This window comes from Phyllobates terribilis, unplaced genomic scaffold, assembly GCF_046119375.1.
Source record: "Phyllobates terribilis strain yellow unplaced genomic scaffold, ASM4611937v1 Scaffold_5__5_contigs__length_657084704, whole genome shotgun sequence".
Classification (NCBI taxonomy): Eukaryota; Metazoa; Chordata; class Amphibia; order Anura; family Dendrobatidae; genus Phyllobates; species Phyllobates terribilis.
Window position 1 is genome coordinate 160,972,630 of NW_027362765.1, and position 25,603 is coordinate 160,998,232.

The window sequence follows — 25,603 nt, forward strand, 5'->3', positions numbered from 1 at the left end:
TGTGGACAAGTGCTTGTGGGCAGGGACGGTACATCTCGCTGATTGCACACTGGGTTAACATAGTGAAAGCTAGGACACAGTCAGACCATGGGACAGAACATGTCCTCCAGACGCCAAGGATTGCGGGTCCTGGGTCAATTAGGGTTGCCCCCACATTATACAGCTCCTTCACCTCCTCCTCCTCCTCTTCAGCATCCATCATCGAAAAGCCCACATCAGTCAGAAGCTGGAAGTACTGCAGCACTGCCTCTGCCAAATGGCAACAGGCTGTGCTGAAGCTAATATGCTTAGGTGGCAAATCGCACACCGCCGAAGAGTTGTGGACAGCTCTGAAAGAGCAGGCAGATCTGTGGCTGACACTGCTGAACCTACACCCAGGCATAGTTGTGTGTGATAATGGCTGGAACCTGGTGGCGGCTCTGAAGCTAAGTGGGCTCACACACGTACAATGCCTGATGCCTGGCCCATGTGCTTAATCTCGTGGTTCAGCGGTTTCTCAAAACCTACCCAGATCTGCTTTTCAAAGTACGCCGCGTGTGTGCCCATTTTAGAAAGTTAGCTCCAGCTTCCGCCGTCCTTGCCGTGATTCAGAAGCGTTTGCAGCTTCCTGCTCACCGACTGGTGTGCGATGTCCTCAAGCGTTGGAACTCAACCTTGCAGATGTTGGAAAGGATATTTGTGAGCAGCACAGGGCAGTTGTTCAGTACCTGCTTCAAAACGTCCATCAGTATTCAGGTCAGCCTCCGCACATAAGAGCTGAGGAGTGGGCATGGATGTCAGACATCTGTGCTATCCTCCAAACCTTTGAGGACTCCACCAAGATGGTGAGTGGTGATGATGCCATAATTAGCGTCACCATCCCGCTTCTCTGTCTTCTGAAATGATCGCTGCTCACAATTAAAGAGGAGGCATTGCAGGCGTAGCACGATGAGATGGAGCATGGAACTATACAGGGTGATTCCACACAGCCCAGCCTCATCTCATCCCATTGTGGATTGGGTGACAATGAGGAAGAGGAGGAAGAAAAGGGGCCAGTTTCCTGCGCTATAGACGGTACTACCCGTACAACTGTCATACTGTCTGTTCAGCGTAAATGGCCTGAGGAGACGGAGGAGGATGAGGAGGGGAGCATGGTCAGTCATTCTCTTGGTGCGGACACAGAAGTCTTCCCTATTAGCAGTCTGGAACACATGGCTGAGTTTGTTACGCTGCCTTTCCCGTGACCCTCGCGTTGTCCAAATTTTGGGTGACAGTCATTACGGGTTGATGACACTTCTAGACCCACACTGCAAAGAGAACATTCTATCTCTTATTATCGCTGTGGGCAGGTCTAATAAAATGGGGCAGTACCAGAAGGCCCTTGTTGCGGAATTATTAAAAAAAATTCCCATCTGAATACGCTGGCGGCAGTGGTCGCACTTCCTTGGACAACCAAGGAGTACAGGCGAGAGAGACATGAATACGATCCAGCAGAGGCAGGGGAACACTGTCAAGGTTCTGGGACAGTTTTCTCAGACCCTCCCATTGCACAGGCCCTGATGCATGGGGTAGTCTCACAAGGAGAGTCCTCCATGATTCCTCTGTGCCTTAGAATTATTAGGTTTCCAAGCTGGACATATGGCATGAACTAGTTCTGGGGCATTACCACTATAGGAGACCCACTCCTTTATAATGGTAACATTTTTTTACTGAGGCCCTCCTCTATGTCTCTTCAAAGGGGTATTGGGGTGCGTCCAAATTTTTGGCAGCCCTTGCAGTCACTGCATACGCAATAACAGTATAGGAGACCCACTCTTTAATAATGGGAACAACAAAGAATAGCCGGCTGATGGCTCTCTAACAATAGTAAGAGCTGCCTGATGGCCCTATAAAATTAGGCTTTGTGACTTTCAGAGCCCCTCCTTCATAATTGAAGCAGGATGTTTCTGATCATGTCTCGCACATCACATGAGAAGAAAAGGTAGTAAAATGTTAAAATTACATTTACTGGTAAATGTATTTTTTACCATTGACAGCAATGCAAAAGTGTAAAAACGCATAAAAAATGCTATGTGTGAACATAGCCCAAGGTGTGGAGGAGCATTTTGGTTTTTGGTTATTTATTTTACCTTACATACAAGTCATTACCCTGGAAAGGATGTTCCTTAACATTTTTCCCAGGAAAATCCATTTTGGTTAGCTGCTTGAGAGAATGTCAAGGGGATGTAAAGCTATCATCCAAGTAAAAGGAGAATATTTTGAGGAAACTAAGGTTTAACACATATTCTAGGTTGTTTCATGTTTTCTACTACAGAACTTGAAAGCTTCATATAATTGAAGAGGGGATGAATGGACAAATGTTCCAGACATCCTTGATAAAAATCTACTGCCATGTACCAGGATGCTGATGATGAAACGAGGGTGGACATTTCAGCAAGACAATTTCTGTTTCAGAGAAAGAAAATAAAGCTGCTAGAACGGCCCAGCCAGTCACCTGAACTGAATCCAATAGAAAATTTATGGAAGGAACTAAGTACAAGTCCTCTTTTTCTCTGAAGAGGCAATTTGCATATTAAATTTCCCAGAGCAGCATTGCATGGTGAATAAGCCTCCTTACCTTGACGTGCCAGAGCTGGTGTGTCACTCTCCATAAGGAGAAATGTTACCTCTTAGACCTCAGTCCAGAGCCTCTCACCTAGCCAAATCAGTTCTCATGCTTTGCACTGACGAGGGCCAACAGCCCGAAACACCATGTCTGCAAATTGAGATTCTAATTTGGCTTTTATCCTAAGTCATATTGCACGACTCATTTATGGGTTGTGACTTGTAGGATTGCTGCTTCCAATAGGTGGCGCTATAGAGTACAAGTCCTCTTTTTCGCTGAAGAGGCAATTTGCATATGGAAGGAACTAAAACTTCATAGAAGGAGTCCACGGAGCCTTCAGGATTTGAAGAGTGTTTGTGTGGGAAAATGGACCAAAATCACACCTGAGCAATGCATGCGACTAATTTGTCCATAGAGGAGGCATCTAGAAGCTGTCATCACCAACAAAGGCTTTTCTACAATTACTGACATTTAATTAATATTTATTAATTAAATGTCAGTAAGTGTGTTCAATACTTTTTTCCATGTGTTATTTATCATTATTACACATAACTTAATTTATGGACATTTATGGTTTGAATTTTTACCTGTGTAGTATGGATGTATGGATGGGTTGTTACCAACATCTGGTGAGAATTTCATGTCAATAGCACCATTAGAAATATATTTACTTGGAAAATTGGTGACGTGTTGAGTACTTATTTCATCAGCTGCATGTGTGTATATATATATATATATATATATATATATATATATATATATATATATATATATATATATATATATATGGAGAGAAAGTACTCAATTTAAATACATACACACCAACAGATTTGTCTGACAACCATTAGTTTTCTTTCAGAGTCAACCTTCTGATTGCAAACAAGATTTGTTATTTTGCACACGAAAGGAAACTAATTTACCTAACAAATGCATTCAAGATCATGGAGCAAAAATGGAATACCCCAATGAAAGACTTAGGAGCAAGGTTAAAGTTTAGTCTCCAAAACTCTAATTAGAAGAATTCAATCACAGTTAAGTCTAATTATTTATTAAACAGGTGTCCAGCAGACAGTTAACTATAAAAGGATGTTACTTAACAAAGAAAACCCCATCCTATTTCATGCTATCAGTAATGGCACCATATGGAAGAGAAATGTCAAATGACCTGAGAAAGAAAATAATTTCTTTACATAAGAAAGGTGAAGGCTACAAGAAGCTTTTCTTATCAGTCAGAATACTGTGGCAAACGTGACACAAAAATGTAACAAAGATGAAACTGTAATCATCTCACAGAGTCCAGGCCGATTACGGACGTTAACCCCATCAGTCAGGTGTCTGAATGGGTCCAAGTTAATTCTAAAGCAGCCCAGTGACCCTATAAATACAGGCAATGTAATTAAAAACTCTCTTCAGCATAAAGAAGAACAATGGGTTTTGAAAGTGATGATATGGCCCACAGAGAACCCTGATCTCAACGTCATCAAGTCTGTCTAGAGGGTATTTCAATAATAGCTGTTTTTAATCAATGCTGGGTAAAGCTACTCATTTGAGTCACTATTTTTATTTTCTTGAAAATCAGTAGTTAACAACAATTAAAATAGATAGATAGATAGATAGATAGATAGATAGATGTAAAAAGAACTGACCAGCACATCCTAAATGTGAACAGGTGCAAGCTGCAGAAACTGAATAAGATATATAAAAAGAAAGCGCAGCAGCACTCCATTATGGCCAAAATACATAAAGACAATAAAAATATTTGATTTAAACTGTGTTATTACTCAATGAACTTTACTTAAAAAAAACGGAGGTTCTTAGCGCATAAATTGGCCAATTCATGTGTGCCCATCAACCGCTGCAAGGTGACCTCCCATCTGATGGGTACTACTCTGGGAGGTCACCTTGCAGCCATAATGGAGTGCTGCTGCGCTTTCTTTTTAGATAGATAGATAGATAGATAGATAGATAGATAGATAGATACTGGAGATAGATAAATAAAAGATAGATGATAGATAATATATAGATATTGTAGATAGATAGATAGATATATGAAAGATAATATATAGATAGATAGATAGATAGATAGATAGATAGATAGATAGATAGATAGATATGCTTTTGACTTGCCTTTTCATCTGTCTCATTGCTGGTGTTAAAGAAGCAGGCCTTCAGGTAAGGAGGGGAATGAGCAGTCCAGCCATTACTGGTGCAATTCCTAGTGATGCCAACTGAAGAAAAAAATTACATAATTGTATTTGAATCATAAATAGATTGTTTTTGCAATAGGGTTAGTAAGAATGAACTAAACTAAAGCAGCAGTTATATCCCCCAAAGGTAAACAGGAGTTCCCAAGAACTTTAGAAATTCCAAAAGATATGCAAATGTTTATTTTTGAAGGCTTTTCTAATTTTAAGGTTTATGACATGTGATTTAGATATCTAAATAAATATAATAACTAGTGGAAGTTTCACAACTAGGATCCCATTGATTACCTGAATGAGGAATCAATGCTTCCTGTATGGTGTGATACATTTGGTTTCGACTTGAAGGTTCCAACATTGCCTATGAGTTTAAAAGATGGAGCGTGATCCAGCTGGTGAAGAAGAGGACTGTTAGGCTACATGCACACGTTGAGTATTTGGTCAGTTTTTTACATCAGTATTTGTAAGCCAAAACCAGGAGTGGGTAAAAAAAAAAGAAGTGGTGACGTGTTTCTATTATACTTTTCCTCTGATTGTTCCTCTCCTGGTTTTGGCTTACAAATACCGAGGTTAAAAACTCACCAAATACTCAACGTGTGCATGTGGCCTCAGGGTCTCAGCTGCCATACACTACACATGTAACCTCCTGACTTGCCTAATTTAGATGTCAGCAAGTCCTACACTGTAGTTAGTTTATACAGATGATCTCATAGGTGGAAAACTTGCATTGCTCCCTGTAAAGGGTATCCCTTCCTCAAACTAGAGATGCAAAGTACAGAAATAAACCTTACATGTGTCGGTTTGCTGTTTCTACATTTATGAGTGATGCCAGGGCCACGTAAGTCAAAGTTGTCACCTTACCTCACTGATGGTGCATCTTACTTGCCTCCTCAGTAAATTACCTGTGTATTTCACATTGGTGAGGTTCCCATTAGAATAAGTAGGTCCTAGTATTTAATTGAATGAAAATTTAGTCCTCATAAAAAGATGATCATGCCTGCAAGGTTGACAATTGAACACTGTCAAGCTGGTGTAGCCAAGTCTTCATGTCTGAAAATATTTCAAAGAATCAAGCATCTGACTAGGGCTTCAAGACACAATTAACGAGGACTGAAAAAAGTAATCTTAATCAAGTAATCCATGTGTACTAATTTCATCTACTAATCCTCATGAGCACGTTTTGTGAAGCTATTGAACATCTCCAATGTAGGAAACAAACGTGCATAACATTTAGAGGAACACAACTAGCCCCTTCATTCTTGGTTGGATTGACGAAGTATCAGAGAATCCTTTGATGATTCCAATCTCTGACATAATAATGAGCCCCAAAGATTCAGCAGAAGACAACTGCATTTGTAGGTGACTTTATAGCTAAACTCTTATTTAAGGTCTATATCTTATGGGTTAATTCACAAATAACCTATTAGAATTTATTGATGATCTGTTCTGCATGTCCAAAGTTGATCAAGTTTTTAAAATCATTATAGTACACATGTAAATGGAGGGTGGGTTCTCAGAATAGATGCGGGCAAAGGAAGCCCAAATCCAACAATGCCATGTTGAAGAAATTGATGAGGGTGTCAGTGCAATAATGAGATGACTGACATAAAGTATGGAAAGATTTCTGCTCTCATGATCACTGCTTTCTGATATCTCCAGTTGAACAATAAAAGAAGAACAATTTAGGATCAGTGTCCTGTGTTAACCAGAATCCTAACCTGACGCTCCTTGGACCTTTACAAGCTGTTTTGTTTTTTGTTTTTTTTTCTTTGCGTGGGTTAAATTCCCCATACGGTTCCAGAGATATGAACTGTTTTATTTAGCACTAATTTTTATGGTTTTTACCAAGGGGGTGTTGCTAACAGGATTCTCTGGGGGCGTGCCTTTAGTTTTCTCTGTACAATTACCTTGTGAAAACCGTCCCCTTGTTAAAGACCATAAAAAATAGAACTAGATAAAAAGGCTCACTCATATCTCTGGAACTGTATAGTGGATAAAAAAAAAGTGAAATACTCAAGTGAGCAGTAAGAATAAAATAAGAACAAACAGTGGACACTTTTGACCTGTGACAGGTCCTCTTTAATGTACAATCTGTAACAAAGCTTCCACTTACCACGTGCCATACTTGTGAGGAAAAGGGACTTGTGTACCTCCTCAGAAAACTCTGTACCCCCAATTGTATAAATGATTTCTGGGATCAAATACAAGAATGGGTGGGACATCTTAATAACTTCAACCTTTTTTATTTGCAACAATAACTAATGGTTTCTGTTAGGGTTTACCTCCATGTCCCCACACATGAGATCATAACTTGCCACTCCACCTGTCATGTGCCATTTATAATGTTGGTGTCTTCTTAGCCAAGATGTGACTTCTACCAATGCACCCCCATACCTGTATTCCTACCGAGTCTCCACACAGCACAGAAATAAAATTTGTCCTCAATAAGAAATATTTTGGATAATACAGTTGATCTAACAAGCTGTTTTTATATCTCCATTTATAAATTCTAGAATGTTATTGAAACCGTGCTCTGCGCTTCTTACGCACTCTGCCTTGGCAGTGATGATGTTCTCAGATAACCTACCGGATTAATGCATTTCTCAGCTTGCTTTAATAATCCATCCGAGTGATGTGACCTTTTCTATAAAACTGTATAACATGCTGTGCAGAATGACTTTACACTCCAAAGTTCCTGCTCCCTATACACTGAACGATGGCCCTTTTACATGATATGAGTCATTCTCTGAAGTGTATATTGCCTTCTATCATTGAGCATCATCCTAACCCTAGTTGCTTCATGTTGAAAGTCTCCAGCCTAAAGGTGGCATGGTATATTCTTCATATAGTAATTCCATGTGTGAAAAGTATACCATTTACATACCTAAAATACAAAAACATGTTGTTCAAACTTCCAAAATGAAGTTGAAAGTCTTACTGAATGTCTTATTGGATGTAGATGGATATTGTTTCTCCTTGTGGAGATTGACTTATAATTCTGGCCTTACTCTATGAGTTATCTCTTTAGTGCCAACTAATAGAAGTAGCTACACTTTAAGTCACTTTTTGACCCCTTAACAGGCTGTGAAAAAAAGATTAAGTAAATATGCCAAATCAGAATTTTGGTCAAATGAAGGAGACATCGACGTGTCCACAGCTGTTTCTGGGTTCTGGCGCTTCCTCAGTCCAAAGCAAGGCAGTGATTCACTAGGTGAACTGACTTTAACTTGGGTCTAGGGGATACTGTTTCTCCTCATGGAGACCAACAGCTGGCGTATAAAGCCTTATATACCAGAAAGTGCTCCTTTGGGTCAAAGGTATGACGGTATTAATGTCACTCTCCCACATTTTCTCCCACCTCAAGATTTTTTAGCTAAAGATTTAGGGGTAGGGTGATTAGAGTGCATGGAATATTTATCATTTGTCCTTCTTGAACCATATAAAATGTTTTATTGAGGGTCATAGTGATTAAGTTCCCGCCAGAAAGCAAAAATCATGCATCAACATCATGACTCCTACTGTTACCCTTTCTCCATGCTTTCTATATATACGTGGAGTTTTCCTGAACCCAAGAAACTAACATTTGAAGAAGGAATTGGACAGGAAATTTGGTTCTTTGGGTTGAAGTATCCTAAACTACCATGTCAGGTTAAAATTTGGACCAGGAATTGAAAATTTTATGATAAGTAAAAAATGTCCAACTTTTTCTTCTGCAGTATACATTGCTACTTTTAGTCCCTATTTTGTAGGATATACATCCATAATGCCTCTACTTAGTAATTACATGTGCAAAATGGAACTCCAAGGTGAATTTATTTCTATAAGGTGAGAAGATGATTAAAGATGAGAGCCAAAGCGCTTTGTCGCTTTATGTAATATTTTACACGCTTTTGAAAAAACATCCAAGGGACTTGTAATGACTAACAATGTCCAAAAGGATCATTGATGGCCAGTTATGTACTTCACCTACAGAAGCCCCTGCATTAAATGTGTGATTTCCTCCCGTTCTGTACATATTGCCATAATTTAGGAAAAATGTGATTCCAAGAGCAAAGACCAGACACAAGAATAATAACCAGTGAAGGAAATCACAAAATGGATCATCTACCTTTTGTCTTCAGAAATATCTGAAGACTTTCAGGACAATAGACCGTCACAGTCTCTCCTAATGAAGCTGCGTTCCAACAATTAACACCATCCCATTCAGTCAGACATCCTGAGAAAGAAAAAGAAGGTTATGTTTTGATAAGTCTTGGAATCATAGTAATTTTCTAATGTGCTCTGCATTTTACAAAAGTACAACCACAATTCTTGTAAAGAAAACAAGGATGCAATGATATGGAAATCTCTTATATAATCTGTTGTGAATAAAATATGGCTATAACACAGATCAAAAGTTAAAAATTAGAAGTGTTTCTATTTCACTTGAAAAAATCAGCTCATTTTGAAATTGATGGCAACAACACATTTCAAAAAAGTTGTGACAAAGTTAACCAAAGGCTGGAAAAGTAAAGTAAAATGAAATCACATGACTGTGTATAAAAAGAGCAGTTTAGAGAGGCAGAGTCTCTTAGAAGCAAAGATTGTCAGAGGTTCATCAATCTGTGAACAACTGTGTCCAAAATTTGTGGAACAATTTCAGAAAAATGTTCCTCAACATAAAATTGACAAGCCTTAGAAAATCCCACCACTGACAAAACATAATATCGTCAACAATTAAGAAATTCTAGAGAAATCCATGTGCAGGGACAAAGCTGATGGTCAATAATGGATGCACAATATTGGATCTATAGCCTTTCAGGTGGCACTGCATTAAAACAAGCATGATTTGGTCATTTAAATCACTGCAAAGGCGCAGGAATACTTCCAGAAATCATTGTCTATGCAAGCATCTACCTGTAATGGAAAATAATGGACAACAGGCACTTGTCCAGACAGGATTTTCAGGACTGCAGTCAAGCACCAAATTGTTGCACTCAGCCCTTGGCATTCAAGCCATTGCATGGAAAGCCATTGTCTGCCAAGAAGACAGCAATATGCGCTAGACAATGATGCACTAAGTTTTATTTGCCTGGTATCAAGGACATAATCCCATAATAAAGGTGGACTGCTTAATATTTGGAAAACCAAGAAGTGAACCCCCAATTGTACAAATTTATCAAATTTATCAAATTTATACAGCATGTACAACCAAAAACCACCACATAGTCTTAAGTGAAATCCACTAACTTCCACTGATATCATAAGATTCTTAGCCAGTGAATCAGTTTTGTGTCACACAATAAAGGGGCTGTCGGGTCTAAATTGATAAGTCAGCAATCACTCTGTGTGACTGCAGACTTATGAATCTCCTCAGCACATGTACTGTGTGCTGCGAGGATTCGCCGGTTTCTGAGCCAGGAATGGTGGTGATTTATGCTTTATGCATACTCCTGGGCAGAACCTGTCTAGTGGGCGCGGCCTCGATCCATACACTTGTATTGAGCGATGCCGTGTCCTGTCTAGAGATGCGGCCGTCCAGCGTAGGGAGTGAGGCTGCGCCTACTAGACGGGCTCTGGCCGGAAGTATACATATCGCATACATCACCAGCATTCCTGGCTCTGAAACTGGCAAATCCTCGCAGCACACAATGTATGCACTGGGTGGATTCAAAAGTCTGCAGTCACACAGAGTGACTGCAGACTTTTTATTTTAGACTGGACAACCTCTTTAATGGGTCACTAAAATTGATGGAACATGAATGACGTGTCTTTTTTCAATCTACTATGTAACTATAGAATTTGCATCTACTTTTCAATTTGCAAGACTTAAAGGGGATGTCCAACTTGAAATACATGCTGTCGAGTGCAAGGTAAATGTACTAATATAGTTGAATTAGAAAAGCTTTCCCAACCACAAGATATCAGCACTTGTCCCAGGACCTGGTACCTCAACATCTACCTTGGGTTTGATCTACGAGAGAGCTCACTGTTTTTACACAAAAACAATAATATCTATGAAGAGGCTGGCTGACTGGTCTATGAAAAAGTCATGATAGAAAAGAGAGGTGGTTTAGTTGTTGAAATAAGTCACTTAGCCAGTCCCATTCGGACACATCGCTGCTTTTGTGCTGACATAGAAAGTTCTCTCCTGCGTCAAAACAAAGCCAAAAGTGGAGGTATTGACTGAAGATCCAATGACAAGACAGGGCAGCTTTTGTAATCCAATTACTTTAATATATTCAATCTTTTTCTACTTTTCACACATGAAAAAACTTTTTTTTTTATCAAACAATACATCCCCCTGATGATAGCCATACAAATTCAATCCTGTGGCCCAACTAAAAAAATCCTCATACATATATATGCTTGGTTCAGTTGAGTGTGCATGTATTATAAATGTGGAGTAATAGTAAGCAGTTGTCAGACACCTATGGAAGTGGCTTTTTTCCTATGAGGACAACGTATTGGAGTCCGACATAGGACTAACATCCGATACATTGGTTAGCCAATCGTGCCAACACTAGTTGTTTCGGCTGAACTTTGGTCTAAACTTTATGCATGCCTTTTCAGCTTTGCAGATATCTGCAAACAAGAGTTTTTACTCAATGCAGGTTTTTTTTTAAATCTGCAACATCAACATGTAAATTTTTCTTGCAAGTACACTGAGTTTTATGTTCGGATTTCCTCCATAGAGGTTGCATCTGCATCTGAATATGCATTTCTACCGTGTTTCCGCTACTGAAACAAAGCACTAAAAATGCAAATAATTCACACATGACTGCATCATTAATAAGGTTTCTTCAAAGTTAAATACCACAAAGTATAAAAAATAAAGCAGCTTTATTTAAAACATGACACACCAAAAAGAGACAGAAAACGCAGCGTCACAAATGCGATAAAAATTTACATTATAAAAACACAAAAACACAATGAAAGTAACATCATTTAGCTAATAGGTACAGAAATGCTGCCTAAAATCTGCACATCAAAAGCTCACCAAACACTCATCATGGGAACTTAGTCTAAGGAGCCCAGCCCTGGAGGGGGCTACAGCCCCGAATGTACGCTACAAAAAAAAAAGGGACTGCATACTTTAATAAATTAAATTAATGTACAGATGCACAAATACTCTATCTGGTCAATATACAAACATATACATGTGTCAGAACACAGCAATTATTGAACTCTACTAATGCTATACATGTTAAAAACATAAGGTACAGAGTTAACATTTTTCGATCAAAAAGTGCAAAAGCCAACCAAAATAAAGCAAATTTATACTACCCTCTGCACAATAGATTTACATTATTTTCAAAGTTTTTAGGCACCTTTGATTGTTACCTTCAGTTGTGGGTCTGTGTATTGTCTCATTCTCTGATCTCATTTTCTTATAACATTGGGCCTCCTGCTCGAGAACCTGAAGGACCAGTTCACATTCGGGGTGTGTACAGCTGACCTAATGAAGACAGAAATTATATGTGATATGAATTCAATAGGAATAGCATGTTTCTAGTGTAAGGAGATGGACATACTGCTCACGTTCCCCATGAAGAACACGCGTATTGTTGTATTGTATAATGTGAACTGTGATATGCCTTAATAGGGAGAGTAGGGAGAGTTAGAGTTAATGATTGAGACTAGCCCCGAGTAGGAGATTGTTTACTGTCAGGAAGTCAGATAGGGTCGAGTGTGCGTCTGAAACAGACTTAAGGTCTGAATAGTAGGCAGTGACGCATGTGGGTGTTCCGAAGTGGGGAGAGACTGAGACGGTGGTTAGCGTGAACCGGACTAAAGAGAAAAGAAAAACTGACAGGAGGACGGAGTGAACAAGCGGAGACCAGACCTGGGGAGGAGAACGCCTAGCAGTACCACCCCGAGTTTATAACTTAGAAAGATAATGGGTCAAGACGGGATAGAAAACGTGAGACGAAGAGTGCCCCGGACAGGAGTTCCAAGGCATCAGTAGCAGAGAAGCTAAGGACCGGCCATACTGGCAACATAGTTCCCTTGAGGGGAAAGAGGACGCGGAATGGCAGGTTGAGAATAGGACTCTTTCTAACTGGACTGTAGTACTGAGCTGGGTTGTGCTAAAGGAAACTGAAACAGTGGAGACAGAGACCAAATGAGTAACATCAAAGAAATTAAGACTGCGTGTAAAAATGTTCCGCATTGTGAAGGAAATGTTTATAAAGTTGTGTACCCACTACCTACTGTATACAATTCCCACAAAGTTATTATTCAGTAAAAAGTTTATTTTCGACTCATTGTCTCCCTCATTGAAGTCCTCAACATCTGGTCCTGGCCAACCAAAGTCATTGGTAACATGTGGCCTGCAAGGGCATAGCGCCCCCATAGCACAAATCCACAGACCCAGCAAGGACCCCGCCTTCATGTAACATACCAGGGCATAAGAGACAAGTAACTCTCCCACTGCTTCCGCCCCATGCCACGTTACACTAGCATTTGCGTTCACATGGAATGAGTGCTAGAAGATGTGGGGCTTGAGTTTCTATCCTACTGCAAAGCTACAGATGAAGCAAAGCTTATCATGACTGAAAATGTAACATCTAGATTGTCACAGAAGGCTAAAACCCCTAGGGCTGTTTCTGGAAAGCATATAATCAGTCCATGTGCAACACATACACACAACTAGAGTGCACAATAGCCATTAGACAAATGGTCTGCATGGAAAAAAATTGCAGAATGCACTACTTTGGTCCATTTTACAGACCAGAATAATTAAAGCAAGGTAAAGGAAGCTCCTGCACCCGCCCGGATAAGCACATGGAGCTGCACACAGAACCAATCATGACTGCCATTTGCAGTCGCGACTGGCCCAATTTTCAACATGGTCGTCTGAATCAGGCTTTACCTTTAAATGGCTAAAGCCATTGATAGAGATCAAGTTAGGTGTCAAATTAAACTTTTTTGTGCCATGATATCCAAGTGCTATGTTATCTGAGTCAATTGAACCTTTGTGGTAAATAACTACCAATGTCTGCCCATCAAAGAAGATCTCATTGAAGTCAACAATCCAATTTTTAAGAGGGAATACCTACCTTTTTTAATTTATTTTTTTTAGATTGTGCCCCTCAACCCCCAACTTTTGGTTATATAGTTTTAGCAAGGAGCTGCTAGCATCTTACTTTTTTTCTGACCTCACTGGTTACTTAAGCCTTTAGTGGTCTGTCCATCTATACATAAGGTTCTCACATTCTAGTCCATACTCCAAACCTGGATGCATTTCAAAAGGCTATATGCAACAAAAAGAGGCCAGACAATGAACTTTAAAGTAATAATCTGCTTCCAGCTTGTGGGTTCACATGTAATGAGACGTGAGGCTTGGACTTCCAAAGATCCTATTGCAAAAGATATACCGAGAGCCTCTAACCCACCACCAAAAACTTCAAACACTAGACAGTTCTAATGACTGTCAATATAGAGACCAAGACCTCCAGTCATTTGTTGTAATCTGCACAGAAATTTTGTAGCAATTCTTCAGTTGCCCTGCAGCGCCACCATAGGAGAAATGTAATACTACATGATGCCGATTTAAATGAATGGGCTGTCTAAGTAAAGCATGGACAAGTCGAGTCTATCATTGTAGCTGTATTTTGGTCCAGCTAATTTTTAGAGGTCCCAAATGATTGACAACCCATATACCATATTAATGAGATTGACTGATAAAGAAAACCCATGTAAAAATGCTGTACAGAATGCTGAGTTAATTAAGGGGGTCCTTTGTTCAGGTCCTTTTTTCTCAGCTAGAGGATTTCTTTCTCTGATTGACTATTATACAGACTGCTCATTAATTTTAATAAGTATTTTGCAATGCATTATTTTCCCCATGGTAACACTGGAGGGGAACAAACACTTGAATACTTGCTGACCAAGATTATAGCTTATTTTTGGGTGACCAAGAACCACCAAGACACCCTATGATTAGCTTCTCAACTAGGATCCCTTCAAACAAAGAGGGATTGTAAAGTGTACATTCCTTCAAACATTCTCTAACAGTGTATTTGAAAAAAAGATTTTATAAACCAAGAAAAGCCTTAAATTTAAATGGGTTTTCTCATCTTCATAAATAGATAACATTGCAAATGGGTAAAAACAAGCAAATTTTGTAATTTACCATTTACTAAAAACACTTTCCATTCTTAAAAACAGGTTTCTTTTTATTTTATTGTTTCCCAAAATTTAAGATAGGTGATAACTTGGCAGATAAATGGGGATCTGGGTCCAAATGTTTAAATCACCAATGTTTCCAAGAATGGGCTCTAAAATGTTAGAGACAGCCAATGGGTGTAATTGGCTATCTCCATCAGTCCCATAGAGCATGAATGAACTGGTGGCATGCATGCATGCATGACCCCCTTTCCATTTTGACAGGCCAGTTTAGAACCCCATTCTTAGGATTGTTGTTGCCAGCAGTCAGATGCCTATTGATTCGCAAGTCATCACCTATTCTTTGAATAGATCACAACTTTAAAGGTAATCTGTCAGAAATCTCAACCCCCCAAATACCTTAAATGGGCATGTAGGACTTTGAAAGCTAAATCTATTTGCACCTTTTATATCTTCTATCTGTCGCTATATTCCTGAAAAAAAATCATTATTTTAATTCAGATGCAAATAATATATTAAGTACTCTGGGCGGAACAGAGCACTTCCCAAGCCTCTGCCTCACAAAGTTGTTTTCCTGTGCAGAACCAGCCTCTTGAGCTTGATTTCTAGCTCATTGTCAGATTTAATTGCCTGGTGCTTGACCTCACGAAGACAGTGAGTGCTGGAAGCCAACATGACAATATCTATGATAAGTGTAATATGAATCATTGAACTCACAATTTGATCCATGAATTCTGGATCACACTGAACGAATGCACCTACACTTCAGATGGACAGCTTGTCTCTGACCTCTTTTAAATGAACATCTGTACACAACACCTGTGGCTTTGGAATATAAACCATTGTTCTTGATGGACATCTTGTCTCCAATCCAAATGAAGTTTGAACTTGTCCTTAGGCCTTTTGACACTAAAAACTTTTTCTAAATACGCCATGTGCAGGAAAATAAAGAACACTGCAACAACGTTTGTAAAGATCCTTGACCATCTACTCCATTCTGGACCTAAGAGTGCCACCATCAGGAGAGTGTCAACATCAACATCCATGTGCATGTTCCTGGAGAACTCGAAACCCTGTGACTTGATTGGATGGTACTATTATGTGGAGGTGTTACATGGATGAGCAACGCATAGGCTATATTTCACTGTGTGGCTGATATAAAGGTAGCAGACCAAGGTAGTTAGGCACTCTCCATTTTCCCGCATCCTCTCCTATTACCTTTTCTCTTTCATTGTACGCTTGTCCCTTAGTTAGGTTACTCTTATGTATGTCATTGTAAACACCCTATTTGTAGTAAATCCCTGTTAAAAGATCCAGTAGTTATTGATAATTATTATTAACTGGCACCCCAAAAGTCAGCAGATTCTACAGAAAGCGATCAAAGAGGCTGGGGCTAGTCAGGGAAATAATCTCAGAAGGCAGAGGCTTGGGAAGTGCTTTGCTATGCCCAGAGCACTTAATGCCTCATTTTCATGCCTCATGCCTGACATCTCGGAAATGTAGTAACAAATAAAAGATATAAAGATGTCAATTGTTTTAGCTTCAAATACCTTCATGTCCCTATATGCTGTTTGAGAGGGGGTTCCCTTTAAGTGTTGGGGAAAACACTTTAACTATGTGTGATACAAGTAAAATGTACCTTTAAATATTGATAAAGCTATATTTGGCTTACCCTGTATCCCCATTTTGTGGCAAATGATCCCCAGACCTAATGATAGGCTTACGTGTTCTTAATTTGCTTGTCATGGTGGGCGTTGTAGTGTCAGAACAGGGATATGTTGTACCTGTTTAAGTCTAAATTATTGTAATTTAAAGGGAATTACTACCTTTTCTGACTGCATCGTGTGGGTGGTATGCCAAAGACAGTATATTTAGACCACAGTGCAGTGAATTAAAAGAAGTAAAATCATGATGAAATAATTATGAGGGCTGACAATATTGTAATAAGCAGAACAAATAAAATTATAGTCCATGCTTTAACAATTTGTTCCCGGTACCTCCACTCCCACACCGCTCTTTTTCATCTTACAGGTACATGACAAGTGTTGTCAAAAAGTTCAAAACATTGAATTTTACCATTATTCTAAGCATAGCTCATTAAACTCATAAAAATAAAAGATGTGCATCTGAGGGGACCAAAGACCCCTCTGCTACATAATAAGACATTACTGTTATAAAGGGTAGATGGTGGGTGGGTGCCATTACAGATTTTACAATGAGGCTGAAGAGCTGAGAAATTATTTTCATATTGCATAGTATTTAAAGGAGTATTCCACCATCTACAAGATCGTATCCCAATATGTAGTAGGTGAAATAATAATATTAGCAAATACTTCCAATTAGAAATGTAGTATAGTTCTTCTGATTCACTATGTCGTTTACCCCATGTGCTTAGGTATCCATGGTTATGATCACTAACAGCTAACTAACTAACCTAAGCTACTGCAATGCCCTGCAAATGGGGTAAGCGACATAGCGAATCAGAAGAACTGTAATACATTTCTAATTGGAGGTACTTGCTAATATTATTATTATTATTATTATACCTACTACATATTGAAATTAGATCTTGGAGATGGGAATACTCCTTTAAGAAGCGATTGTTTCTTTATTATAGTGACATATAATATTGTAATTTGGCTTGTATTTTAATTGCTGTATGCAGGATTAAGAATTTACACTTATAATTTGAACATAAAGTGAATATATGGACATATTGTATCAGAAGACAACATTGATGGGGGCTGATTCAGTCTATTTTAATTTTCAAGCTGAAGTGACAATTGAGCTGGAGGTTGGACACGATGACTCACTCTGTAGGTACCTTCCAACTCTAACATTCTAGGACAACTTAAAGTTGATTGTCACCAAGTCAAAAGTGGCCACTTTTTGCTTTTATTTTATTCCCCCTGCTCAACTAAGTATTCAGTATTATTTTTTAATAATTTTTTTATTCAAAATCTGTCATGCAGTTCCAGAGATATGGGCCTTTAATTTAGTACTAGTTTCTTTGGTCTTTTCCAAAGGGGTGTTGCGTCAAGGATTCTATGGGGGTGTGTGTTTAGGCTGCACTACACACTGCATTATTCAGGATCAGGCTATTTTCCCCTGTACATGCGCTTCCAACGGCTTTAAAAATAGTTATTTTTTGCTATAAATAGGGCTTCATTTTTATATCCTTTTTTTTCTAATATCAGGAAAATATGGAAAGAAAACTATGAAACTTCACATTTTTTTATATCTTTTATGACTATAAAAGATAGCTAAAAATAAAACATTTTAGATTGCATAGCCCTTTACATGTAAATTATTTTTATATATCGGGCATGTTTTTTGTCAATGGGTTTGAAACATTGATTTGGACTGGTGGTGTCTCTTTTTTTTTTAGTTTTGATTTACTTTACTTTTCTTGCTTTTTTATTTATGTCTTTATTTATTTCACATGCTGTGCCCCTCCCCTCCCCCCATAAGGTCTTAAAAGACCTTTTTGAGGGCATTTCAACATTTTTTTTCTGATCCTCCCTGTAATTGGGGTTGGTATATTATCCCCAGTCATAGTGGAAATTCAACCTCCTAACTGCAGAGCTAACTATATCACTTAAGACCTACCAGTTCCTGTTCAATCCCTACACCCAGTGTCCACATGACCATCGGGTCCAGAGGAGGAAGCACAGTCAGTGCTCCCTAATCTGTATACATAAGTGCTAGTTCAGAGTTGTATATATAATGATCGAAAAGGCATACATGGCAATATACCATGTTTGCCTTCTCTGTTGGGTGACTGGCTAGGCCTGACAGTCGACTCCCCACCATCGCAGCTGCATAATCTCCTTGCAACCTGCTTATTCTACACCAACATTTTAGAACATCAGTGCAGAATAAAGTGTGTACTGCCCACACATTTGTAGTCTATGGGCAGTCCAAAAATAAGTAATCTATAATCCACATCCCTTTGTAAAGACCATAAGAAATAGGCCAAAATAAAAATGCCCATATCTCTGGAACTGTATGGCGGTATTAAAGAAATAAAAATGGAAAACGTAAAGAAACTCAGCATTGGGAATAAAATATGAGCTAAAACTGGCCACTTTTCATCTGGTGACAAGTCCTCTTTAAGTAGCCTAATGCATTAGCGATCTTTCCTATTGACCTGACAACAATGAATTTCAGCATGTTGAAGGTTATATTTATGGCCAGCTATTACCCCTCCATGACGGTTTTTCCAGAAGTCACATAGAGAATGCTCTACTACTGTTCTATTACTGTGTTTGTGAATGGAAAACAAGTAACTGGGGTCTGCTGTTCTAGTAATAGTGGGGGAATCCAGCGTGTGGACCCTTATTGTTTTAACATTTATTGCCTAACCAGTGGATGTTTGTGCTTGCATTACCCCTTTAATTAGGTAAACAGCCCCACTCTTATCCACGGGTTGAGTCTGGTATTGCAATTGAGCTCTCTTCACTTGTATATTGCTGAGCTGCAAAACCAGACATAGGTCCTGATTCATTAAGATAGTCATTTTGTACGCCTGACTTAATGGAGGGAGTGCTGGTGTATTATGAGCAAATTAACTAAAAGCATGCACCTATTAAATGAAAGCTATCATCAGAAAATGACCTATTGTTTAAATCTGTTTACTTTGTGCTAAAAGTATATTTTTTTAATTGTGGCGTAAATTATAATGAATTTGTCGGGCACGCTCGGCAATCTCGTCTGAACTATGCTTTTCAAAAAGTTGGTGGACCGGGCTGGTTCTGGAGTAAAAAAAAGCCAAAAGTTGCAAATTGTTTGCACAACTTCAAGTAGCACAAAAAAAATGCAACATTTCAGGCACTTTTACACCATAATTCCGGCAAAAACTGCCATAATCTAAGGAAAATATAGGCACTATTTCTAGATAAAAAAATAGATCGGGGCTGAGCTGTAATAAGATTTACAGCCATGTGTTTTATTGTTTCTGCAAAAGAATAACTTAAAGGGGTTGTCCGATGAAGACATTTTATCACCTGACCAGAGGATAGGGGGTAACTTGTTGATTGGTGGGAGTTGACTGTTGGAACCGTCAGTTATTGGCAGAATGAGGAACTCTTAGCCCCAATAGTATAAAGAGACATTGCACATGCTCAACTGCCGCTTTATTCATTCCCTATCGGGCAGCAGAGCATTGTTCTCAGCTTTTTTTCGCAGCCCCATAAAGAATGAATTGAACAGTGCTTGGGCATTCCACCTACGATGCCATTTTGTAACAGGTATAAAAGTGCCTCACCGTGGATAAAAATACCGATCTGCTGATTAGTACAGGTCCCAGCAGTCGGTACCCCGCTGATCAGCAAGCTATCACCTATCCCATCTATACGAGATAACTTGATTTCACTGGACAACCCCTTTAATTTTCTCATCTCATTACAATTCCTTTAAGGAAGCTCTGAGTGTTAATTTAATGAGAACGGTAGGATTCTTTTCAAACATATTTTCACACTGGAGCAAATATTTTGTGTCTTGTCTTAGAAAGTTACTCATACCGGGGGCGGGGGTGTCAAGGAATAGACGTCTCGCATTTCCAAAGTGTCATGATCTAATGGATATCGACTAATATCCCAAGTTCATTGTGGCTTCCATCCTTTCCCTTTAGGGGTTAAGAGACGTAGAACACCCACACATGTAATACACCGATACATGAATACAAAGAAGAGTATCAGGCACTTACCACCCCAGAGAGCAACAGAAGAAGAAAATAGATATTTCCTTGGACTCTTCGGAAGTAATTTGATGGTAGAGGGTGAGACATGTCAGGACAGTGTGGTCTTCTGCAGATAATGTTCCTTGTATCACTAGTAAATGTAGCACTCAATGTCGAAAGTCAAAGTAAGTAGAGGATGTTCTACAAAAAGTCATGAAGAACATTTATTTGGTTCTCCTTTAAAGAATGCAATCCCCATTAAAGAAAGCTTTTAGGTAGTTCTCCAGATACATCTCTCCTGTGCCTGGTCCTTCCCTGGAATGCTACAGCTGTCATCTCAGCCCAGGTAGTGCTATCTCCTCCTCCCAGGATGCAGGACTTTCTCCTCCTTCCTAATCCTTCTCAATTGAATGTATCTGTTCTCTGGTCACAGCATCTCAGAGCTCCTCATCTGCCTCCTTACCTCAGTGAAATGTCTCTGGAGAAGGAAGAGCTAAGACAGAGGATGTGAGAATTTAGTGATTTCACCCAGTGAGCCGTGCGGAGAGGTGGCTGCATCCTAATAACCATTTTAGATTGCACAAAGTATTGATTGATTTGATCTTCTGGACATAAATGATGAATGAAGCTGTTCATATATTGAAGGAAGAGGAGGTGAAGCTCTGGATTTTCATCTTTTGCCTGCAATGTACCTAAGTTTGCTGCTCAAAAATGCAATTCCTTAGGTACCGTGAAGGCTGACACAGGTGCCCCAGTTGGAAAAATGTAGAGGGAATGTGCATATTTTGAGAAAAATGTACACTAATAAAAACTATTGATCGTCACGCAAAAGAACATGTTCCTCCACAGCTTCGTTAATGAAAAAACAAAAATGGTATAGTTCTTTGAATGCATTTACAGAAAACAAAAATTCTTAAAAAAAAGTGTTTTTATTGTAAAAAAAAAAAAAAGCTAGCATATATTACTAAACAAATATAATACGACTGTAACCTAAGGACCTGAAGCATTAGCATCAAATTTATCGTGTCATTGATTCCACAGTGTGAACGTCGTAAAAATAATATAAAAAAAAAAAAACAATGTCAGAAGTGTGTTTTTCCACTTCTCAATACAATAAAAAGTAGTAATGACATTTTTTTTATATAACATGAATTATATGTATAAATGGTGCTGTTAAAAATACTACTTGTCTCGTAAAAAAAAAACCCTCACACAGCTACGTCAACAGAGCAATAAAAAAAACGATGGCTCTTAAAATATGGAGAGAAAATGAAATATAAAACCTCCAAGTCCAAATATCTGTGTATCTGTCACCAAGGTTTTGCTACCTAATCTGACAAAGACCCTGATTTCAGTGTTGTGTCACTTTCTGGCCCTCTTCTAGATATGATAAAATCATTGTTTTATCAGCAGGAGATTATCAATAAAGGAGCAGTAAACCTGCTGCTATTTGGTCCTCCATATTCTTGAGCTCTGTATAACCCTGCCCCCACCACTGATTGGCTGATTGGCAGCTTTATGCCTATGCACAGTGTACAAAGAGAGCTGCCAATCAGTGGTAGGTGTGGGTGGGGTTATATAGGGCCCAGCGTCCAGAAAACTGATAGATCTGCAGGAGAAAAAACACTGATTTTATCAAAACTGTAGCAAGCAGCCCAGTGAGTGATACATCACTAGAATCAGGGTCTCTGCCTCCATATCATGCTGCTCTTAGATGAGGTAACAAAACCCTGGTGACAGATTCCCTTTAATAATTATACAGTACACATTCAGCTACAAATGACCCTGCAGTGGTGACTGTAGGAAGCCAGAATCTTACCATGTGTCCCTATGTCTATGCTAAAAAATTGGCATAGGGGATAATTTGCTGATTGCATAGTATCTGTCCACTGGGAATCCCAGCGATCCTAAGATTGGGACTTTGGAACCCTAAAAACAGGCCTCGACTCCATTTATTCTGTATGGGTCAGCCAAGTAAAGCACTTGGCTATTTCCGACAGTCCCATAGACAATGAATGGAGTGGAGGCTGAGAATGCGCACCTCTGGTCCATTCAATGTCGTATTAGTGTAACGGTGTGGACTTTAAAGTCGTGTTCCTGCCCCTGAAGATAATGATCATGTCATGTCGGTGTACAGTGTCATGTGGTTTTACAGGTATTGTGATGTGCTAATGTACAGTGTATATGTAAGGTAAAGAGTTAATGTACAATGTGAGTAGTGAATAGTGCAGGGTAAGTACAGGATAATGCATAGACTAAGATTAGGGCAGAATAGATAGTGATAGGCCTTATGAGTGCATAGGTGATCTGAATAGTATATGATACAGCTAAATGTTTGGGACTAGCCCAAAGTGGGAGAGGTTTTGTGCTAGTGAAAAGCAGACACTTCCTGATAGTTAGAGATAGAAAGAGTTAGTTGGTGACAGTGACAAGGTCGAGTTCAAGGTGCAGCAGGCTGACAGCAAGAGGGGCACATGTTGTATTGGGTGGTATGAGACCTTACAAGACTCCCTGCAGACATTCCTGCAATGTCCAGTGCCTATAATATTTATATATTTTTTAATATTCATATCATATATGCATATATGTATTATTCTATATAAAGAAAAGAAAGCACATTAATAATTTTAAAAATATTCTTCTTTCTTCTAACCACTATTTCTTGAACTGTACATTTAATATATATTTTATTCACTTGATCAAGTGACGTGCCCCCTGGGCCATGTGTAGGGGAATACTTGGAGCCGGGTCTCTGTGTAATGTCAGGGGTTGTAGTCTCCGTGGCAGCGACCCGGTCCCGTGGCTCAGGGTGGTCAAACCAGTGGCGGATTTGTTTACTTGGTTTTTGATGTTGAAATGTCCGACTACGCCACCCGTGGATTGCGGTCACTGAGAACCGCCGCTGCGGGGCAGACCGCTGAGGCTGATGTTGGGTGCGCAGCAGAGGGTAGTATAACTCCCCACGGGAGGAGTATAGCCTCAGGGCAGCGCGTGCAGATGGCGAGGGTTGTGGTGCACGGGCGCAGCAGAAATGACTCAGAGTCCGCGCAGTGCAGTTCAGGGTCTTTACTGTTGGTAATGAAGAAGGCCCTGCCGGGAGTACTGGCTAACATTAGAGGCCTGGTCAGTCTGTGAGCGAACAAGAGTCCCCCTGGCCAGGTGGAGGTGTAGGCCTTCCCGTCTGACTGCACTCTTCCTGGCTACCTTGCTGTAGTCGTGTAGTAGCCCACGTACCTGAGTGTACCGTGTGGTGCTCACCCGTATGGCTGGTGACTTGGGGCCTTTGGTACCTTCCGCTCCTCGACGGCGGTGCCGGTCCCTTGCGTGTGACTGAGCCTCTGGGCTTTCTATGGCCAGAGGACCTGAAATCCCCTGCCAGGTGGTTTCTGCCGCTGGATGTGGATATCCTCACAGCCTCGGACTCCGGTGTCCGGTTCTCTGCGTCTTCTGCCAGGATGAGCTCTATCAGCTCCAATTCCCGGCTTTCAGCTCCTGGCTCCTACAGAGCTCCTTGCTGCTCCTCTGTCCCTTCCTCTGGAACTCACTCTGCTAACCCCGTCCCAGATCCAGTTTATAAAGGGCAGGTTCCTCCCCTCCCCGGACTGGGGCAGGAGGCGTTGCTGGCAACAGTGCTCCTGACCAGGAAAACCAATGCTCGCTCTCAGACATGGTATTTCTACCACTGTGGCAACCAGACCCCTGGGGTGCCACACAAGTACACTTTGACATAAGCATAGTACCTTATGGTTTTGTTTGCACTATCACTTTAACATGTGTTTTGCACTTAGCTTATTTATTCCCATTAGATGGTTCCTTATTTTCATTGTGGCTTAATAATATCTGCTTCACTTACATCTCTATATACATGAGGAGCAGAAAAACATGGCACTCTTAGAAAATAAGTTCCTTTTATTTGCATTCATATAGCGTTAAACATTTTTGGTCCTGATACTGACCTTCATCAGAACTGAAGGAGAGCGCTCTCCTCAAGCGACTTCAGTCGCACACACAAGCGCGTTTTTCTGGGAGTTCCTTACCTAAAGCATTCAGTTCTGATGAAGAGTGACAAGGTTTTCTGCTCTATATGATATATGGGTTGGATACCCTCCTTGTGCACCTGATTCAGTTACTACAAGAGTGACATATATTATCATTTTCTATATACATGAGGGTCAGAAAATTGCATATCAATGAACCAACTCTGATGCATAGCTCCCAACCGTCCCGTATTCAGCGGGACTGTCCCGATTTGAAGACTCAGTCCTGCATCCCGTCATGGCACAGCTGTTCTCCTGGCAAGTGAGGAAGCGGGGGCCCACTCGCCATCGGGACGATACGGGCCTGGTGAGTTGGGATAGCCCAGTGCCAGCCCCCGCGACCTCAGGGCCCTGGCCCTTGCCATACTTACCTCTCCCTGCTCCCCCACAGCTCCAGCTTCTTCTGCCTCTCCTGACTGTAGTGACGTGTCAGGGCAGAGGGCGCGCTGACGTCACTACAGTGCAGAGTGCGGGAAGACGCTGAGGAGTCTTGACCTGATGCCAGTGAGGAGAGGTGAGTATTTGATTTATAGAGAGAGAGAGTATACATATATATGGGGCCCTTACTGTATTTGGCTATATATGGGACCCATACTGTATGTGGCAATACAGTGGGTACGGAAAGTATTCAGACCCCTTTCAATTTTTCACTCTTTGTTTCATTGCAGCCATTTGGTACATTTTTAAAAGTTAATTTTTTTTCTCTTTAACCCCTTAATAACATCTGACGTACTAATACGCGTCTGTGCCCTGGGACTTAAGAGCCAGACCCGCATTAGTACGTCATGGCGATCGCGCGCGCACACAGGCTGTGTGGGCGCGATCGCCGCCGGGTGTCAGCTGATTGTCACAGCTGACACCCGATACTATGTGCAGGGAGCGGTCCTGCGCCGCTCCCAGCACATTAACCCCCGCGATGCTGCGATCGAAGTCGACCGAAGTCGATCACGGCATTGCGGGGGCAAGGGGAGGTGATCGGCGATACTCACCT

At 40.3% G+C, this 25,603-nt stretch overlaps 1 protein-coding gene and 1 long non-coding RNA gene across 2 annotated transcripts in view; one reads left to right on the plus strand and one right to left on the minus strand.

Moving 5' to 3' along the window:
• Positions 1–21,190, minus strand: part of LOC141270982 (vasoactive intestinal polypeptide receptor 1-like) — an 859,326-nt gene extending 838,136 nt beyond the window's left edge. Inside the window, exons 1-4 of the mRNA XM_073681081.1 lie at positions 20,603–21,190; positions 12,109–12,223; positions 8,894–9,001; positions 4,712–4,812 (exon numbers count right to left, since the gene is read on the minus strand). Coding sequence (XP_073537182.1) covers positions 4,712–4,812; positions 8,894–9,001; positions 12,109–12,223; positions 20,603–20,683 — 405 coding nt within the window. The 5' untranslated portion in view covers positions 20,684–21,190. The remainder of the gene's footprint in view (positions 1–4,711; positions 4,813–8,893; positions 9,002–12,108; positions 12,224–20,602) is intronic.
• The window catches only part of LOC141270984 (uncharacterized), a 194,669-nt gene that overhangs the window by 51,316 nt on the left and 117,750 nt on the right, over positions 1–25,603 (plus strand). The gene's annotated exons all lie outside the window — the stretch shown is intronic.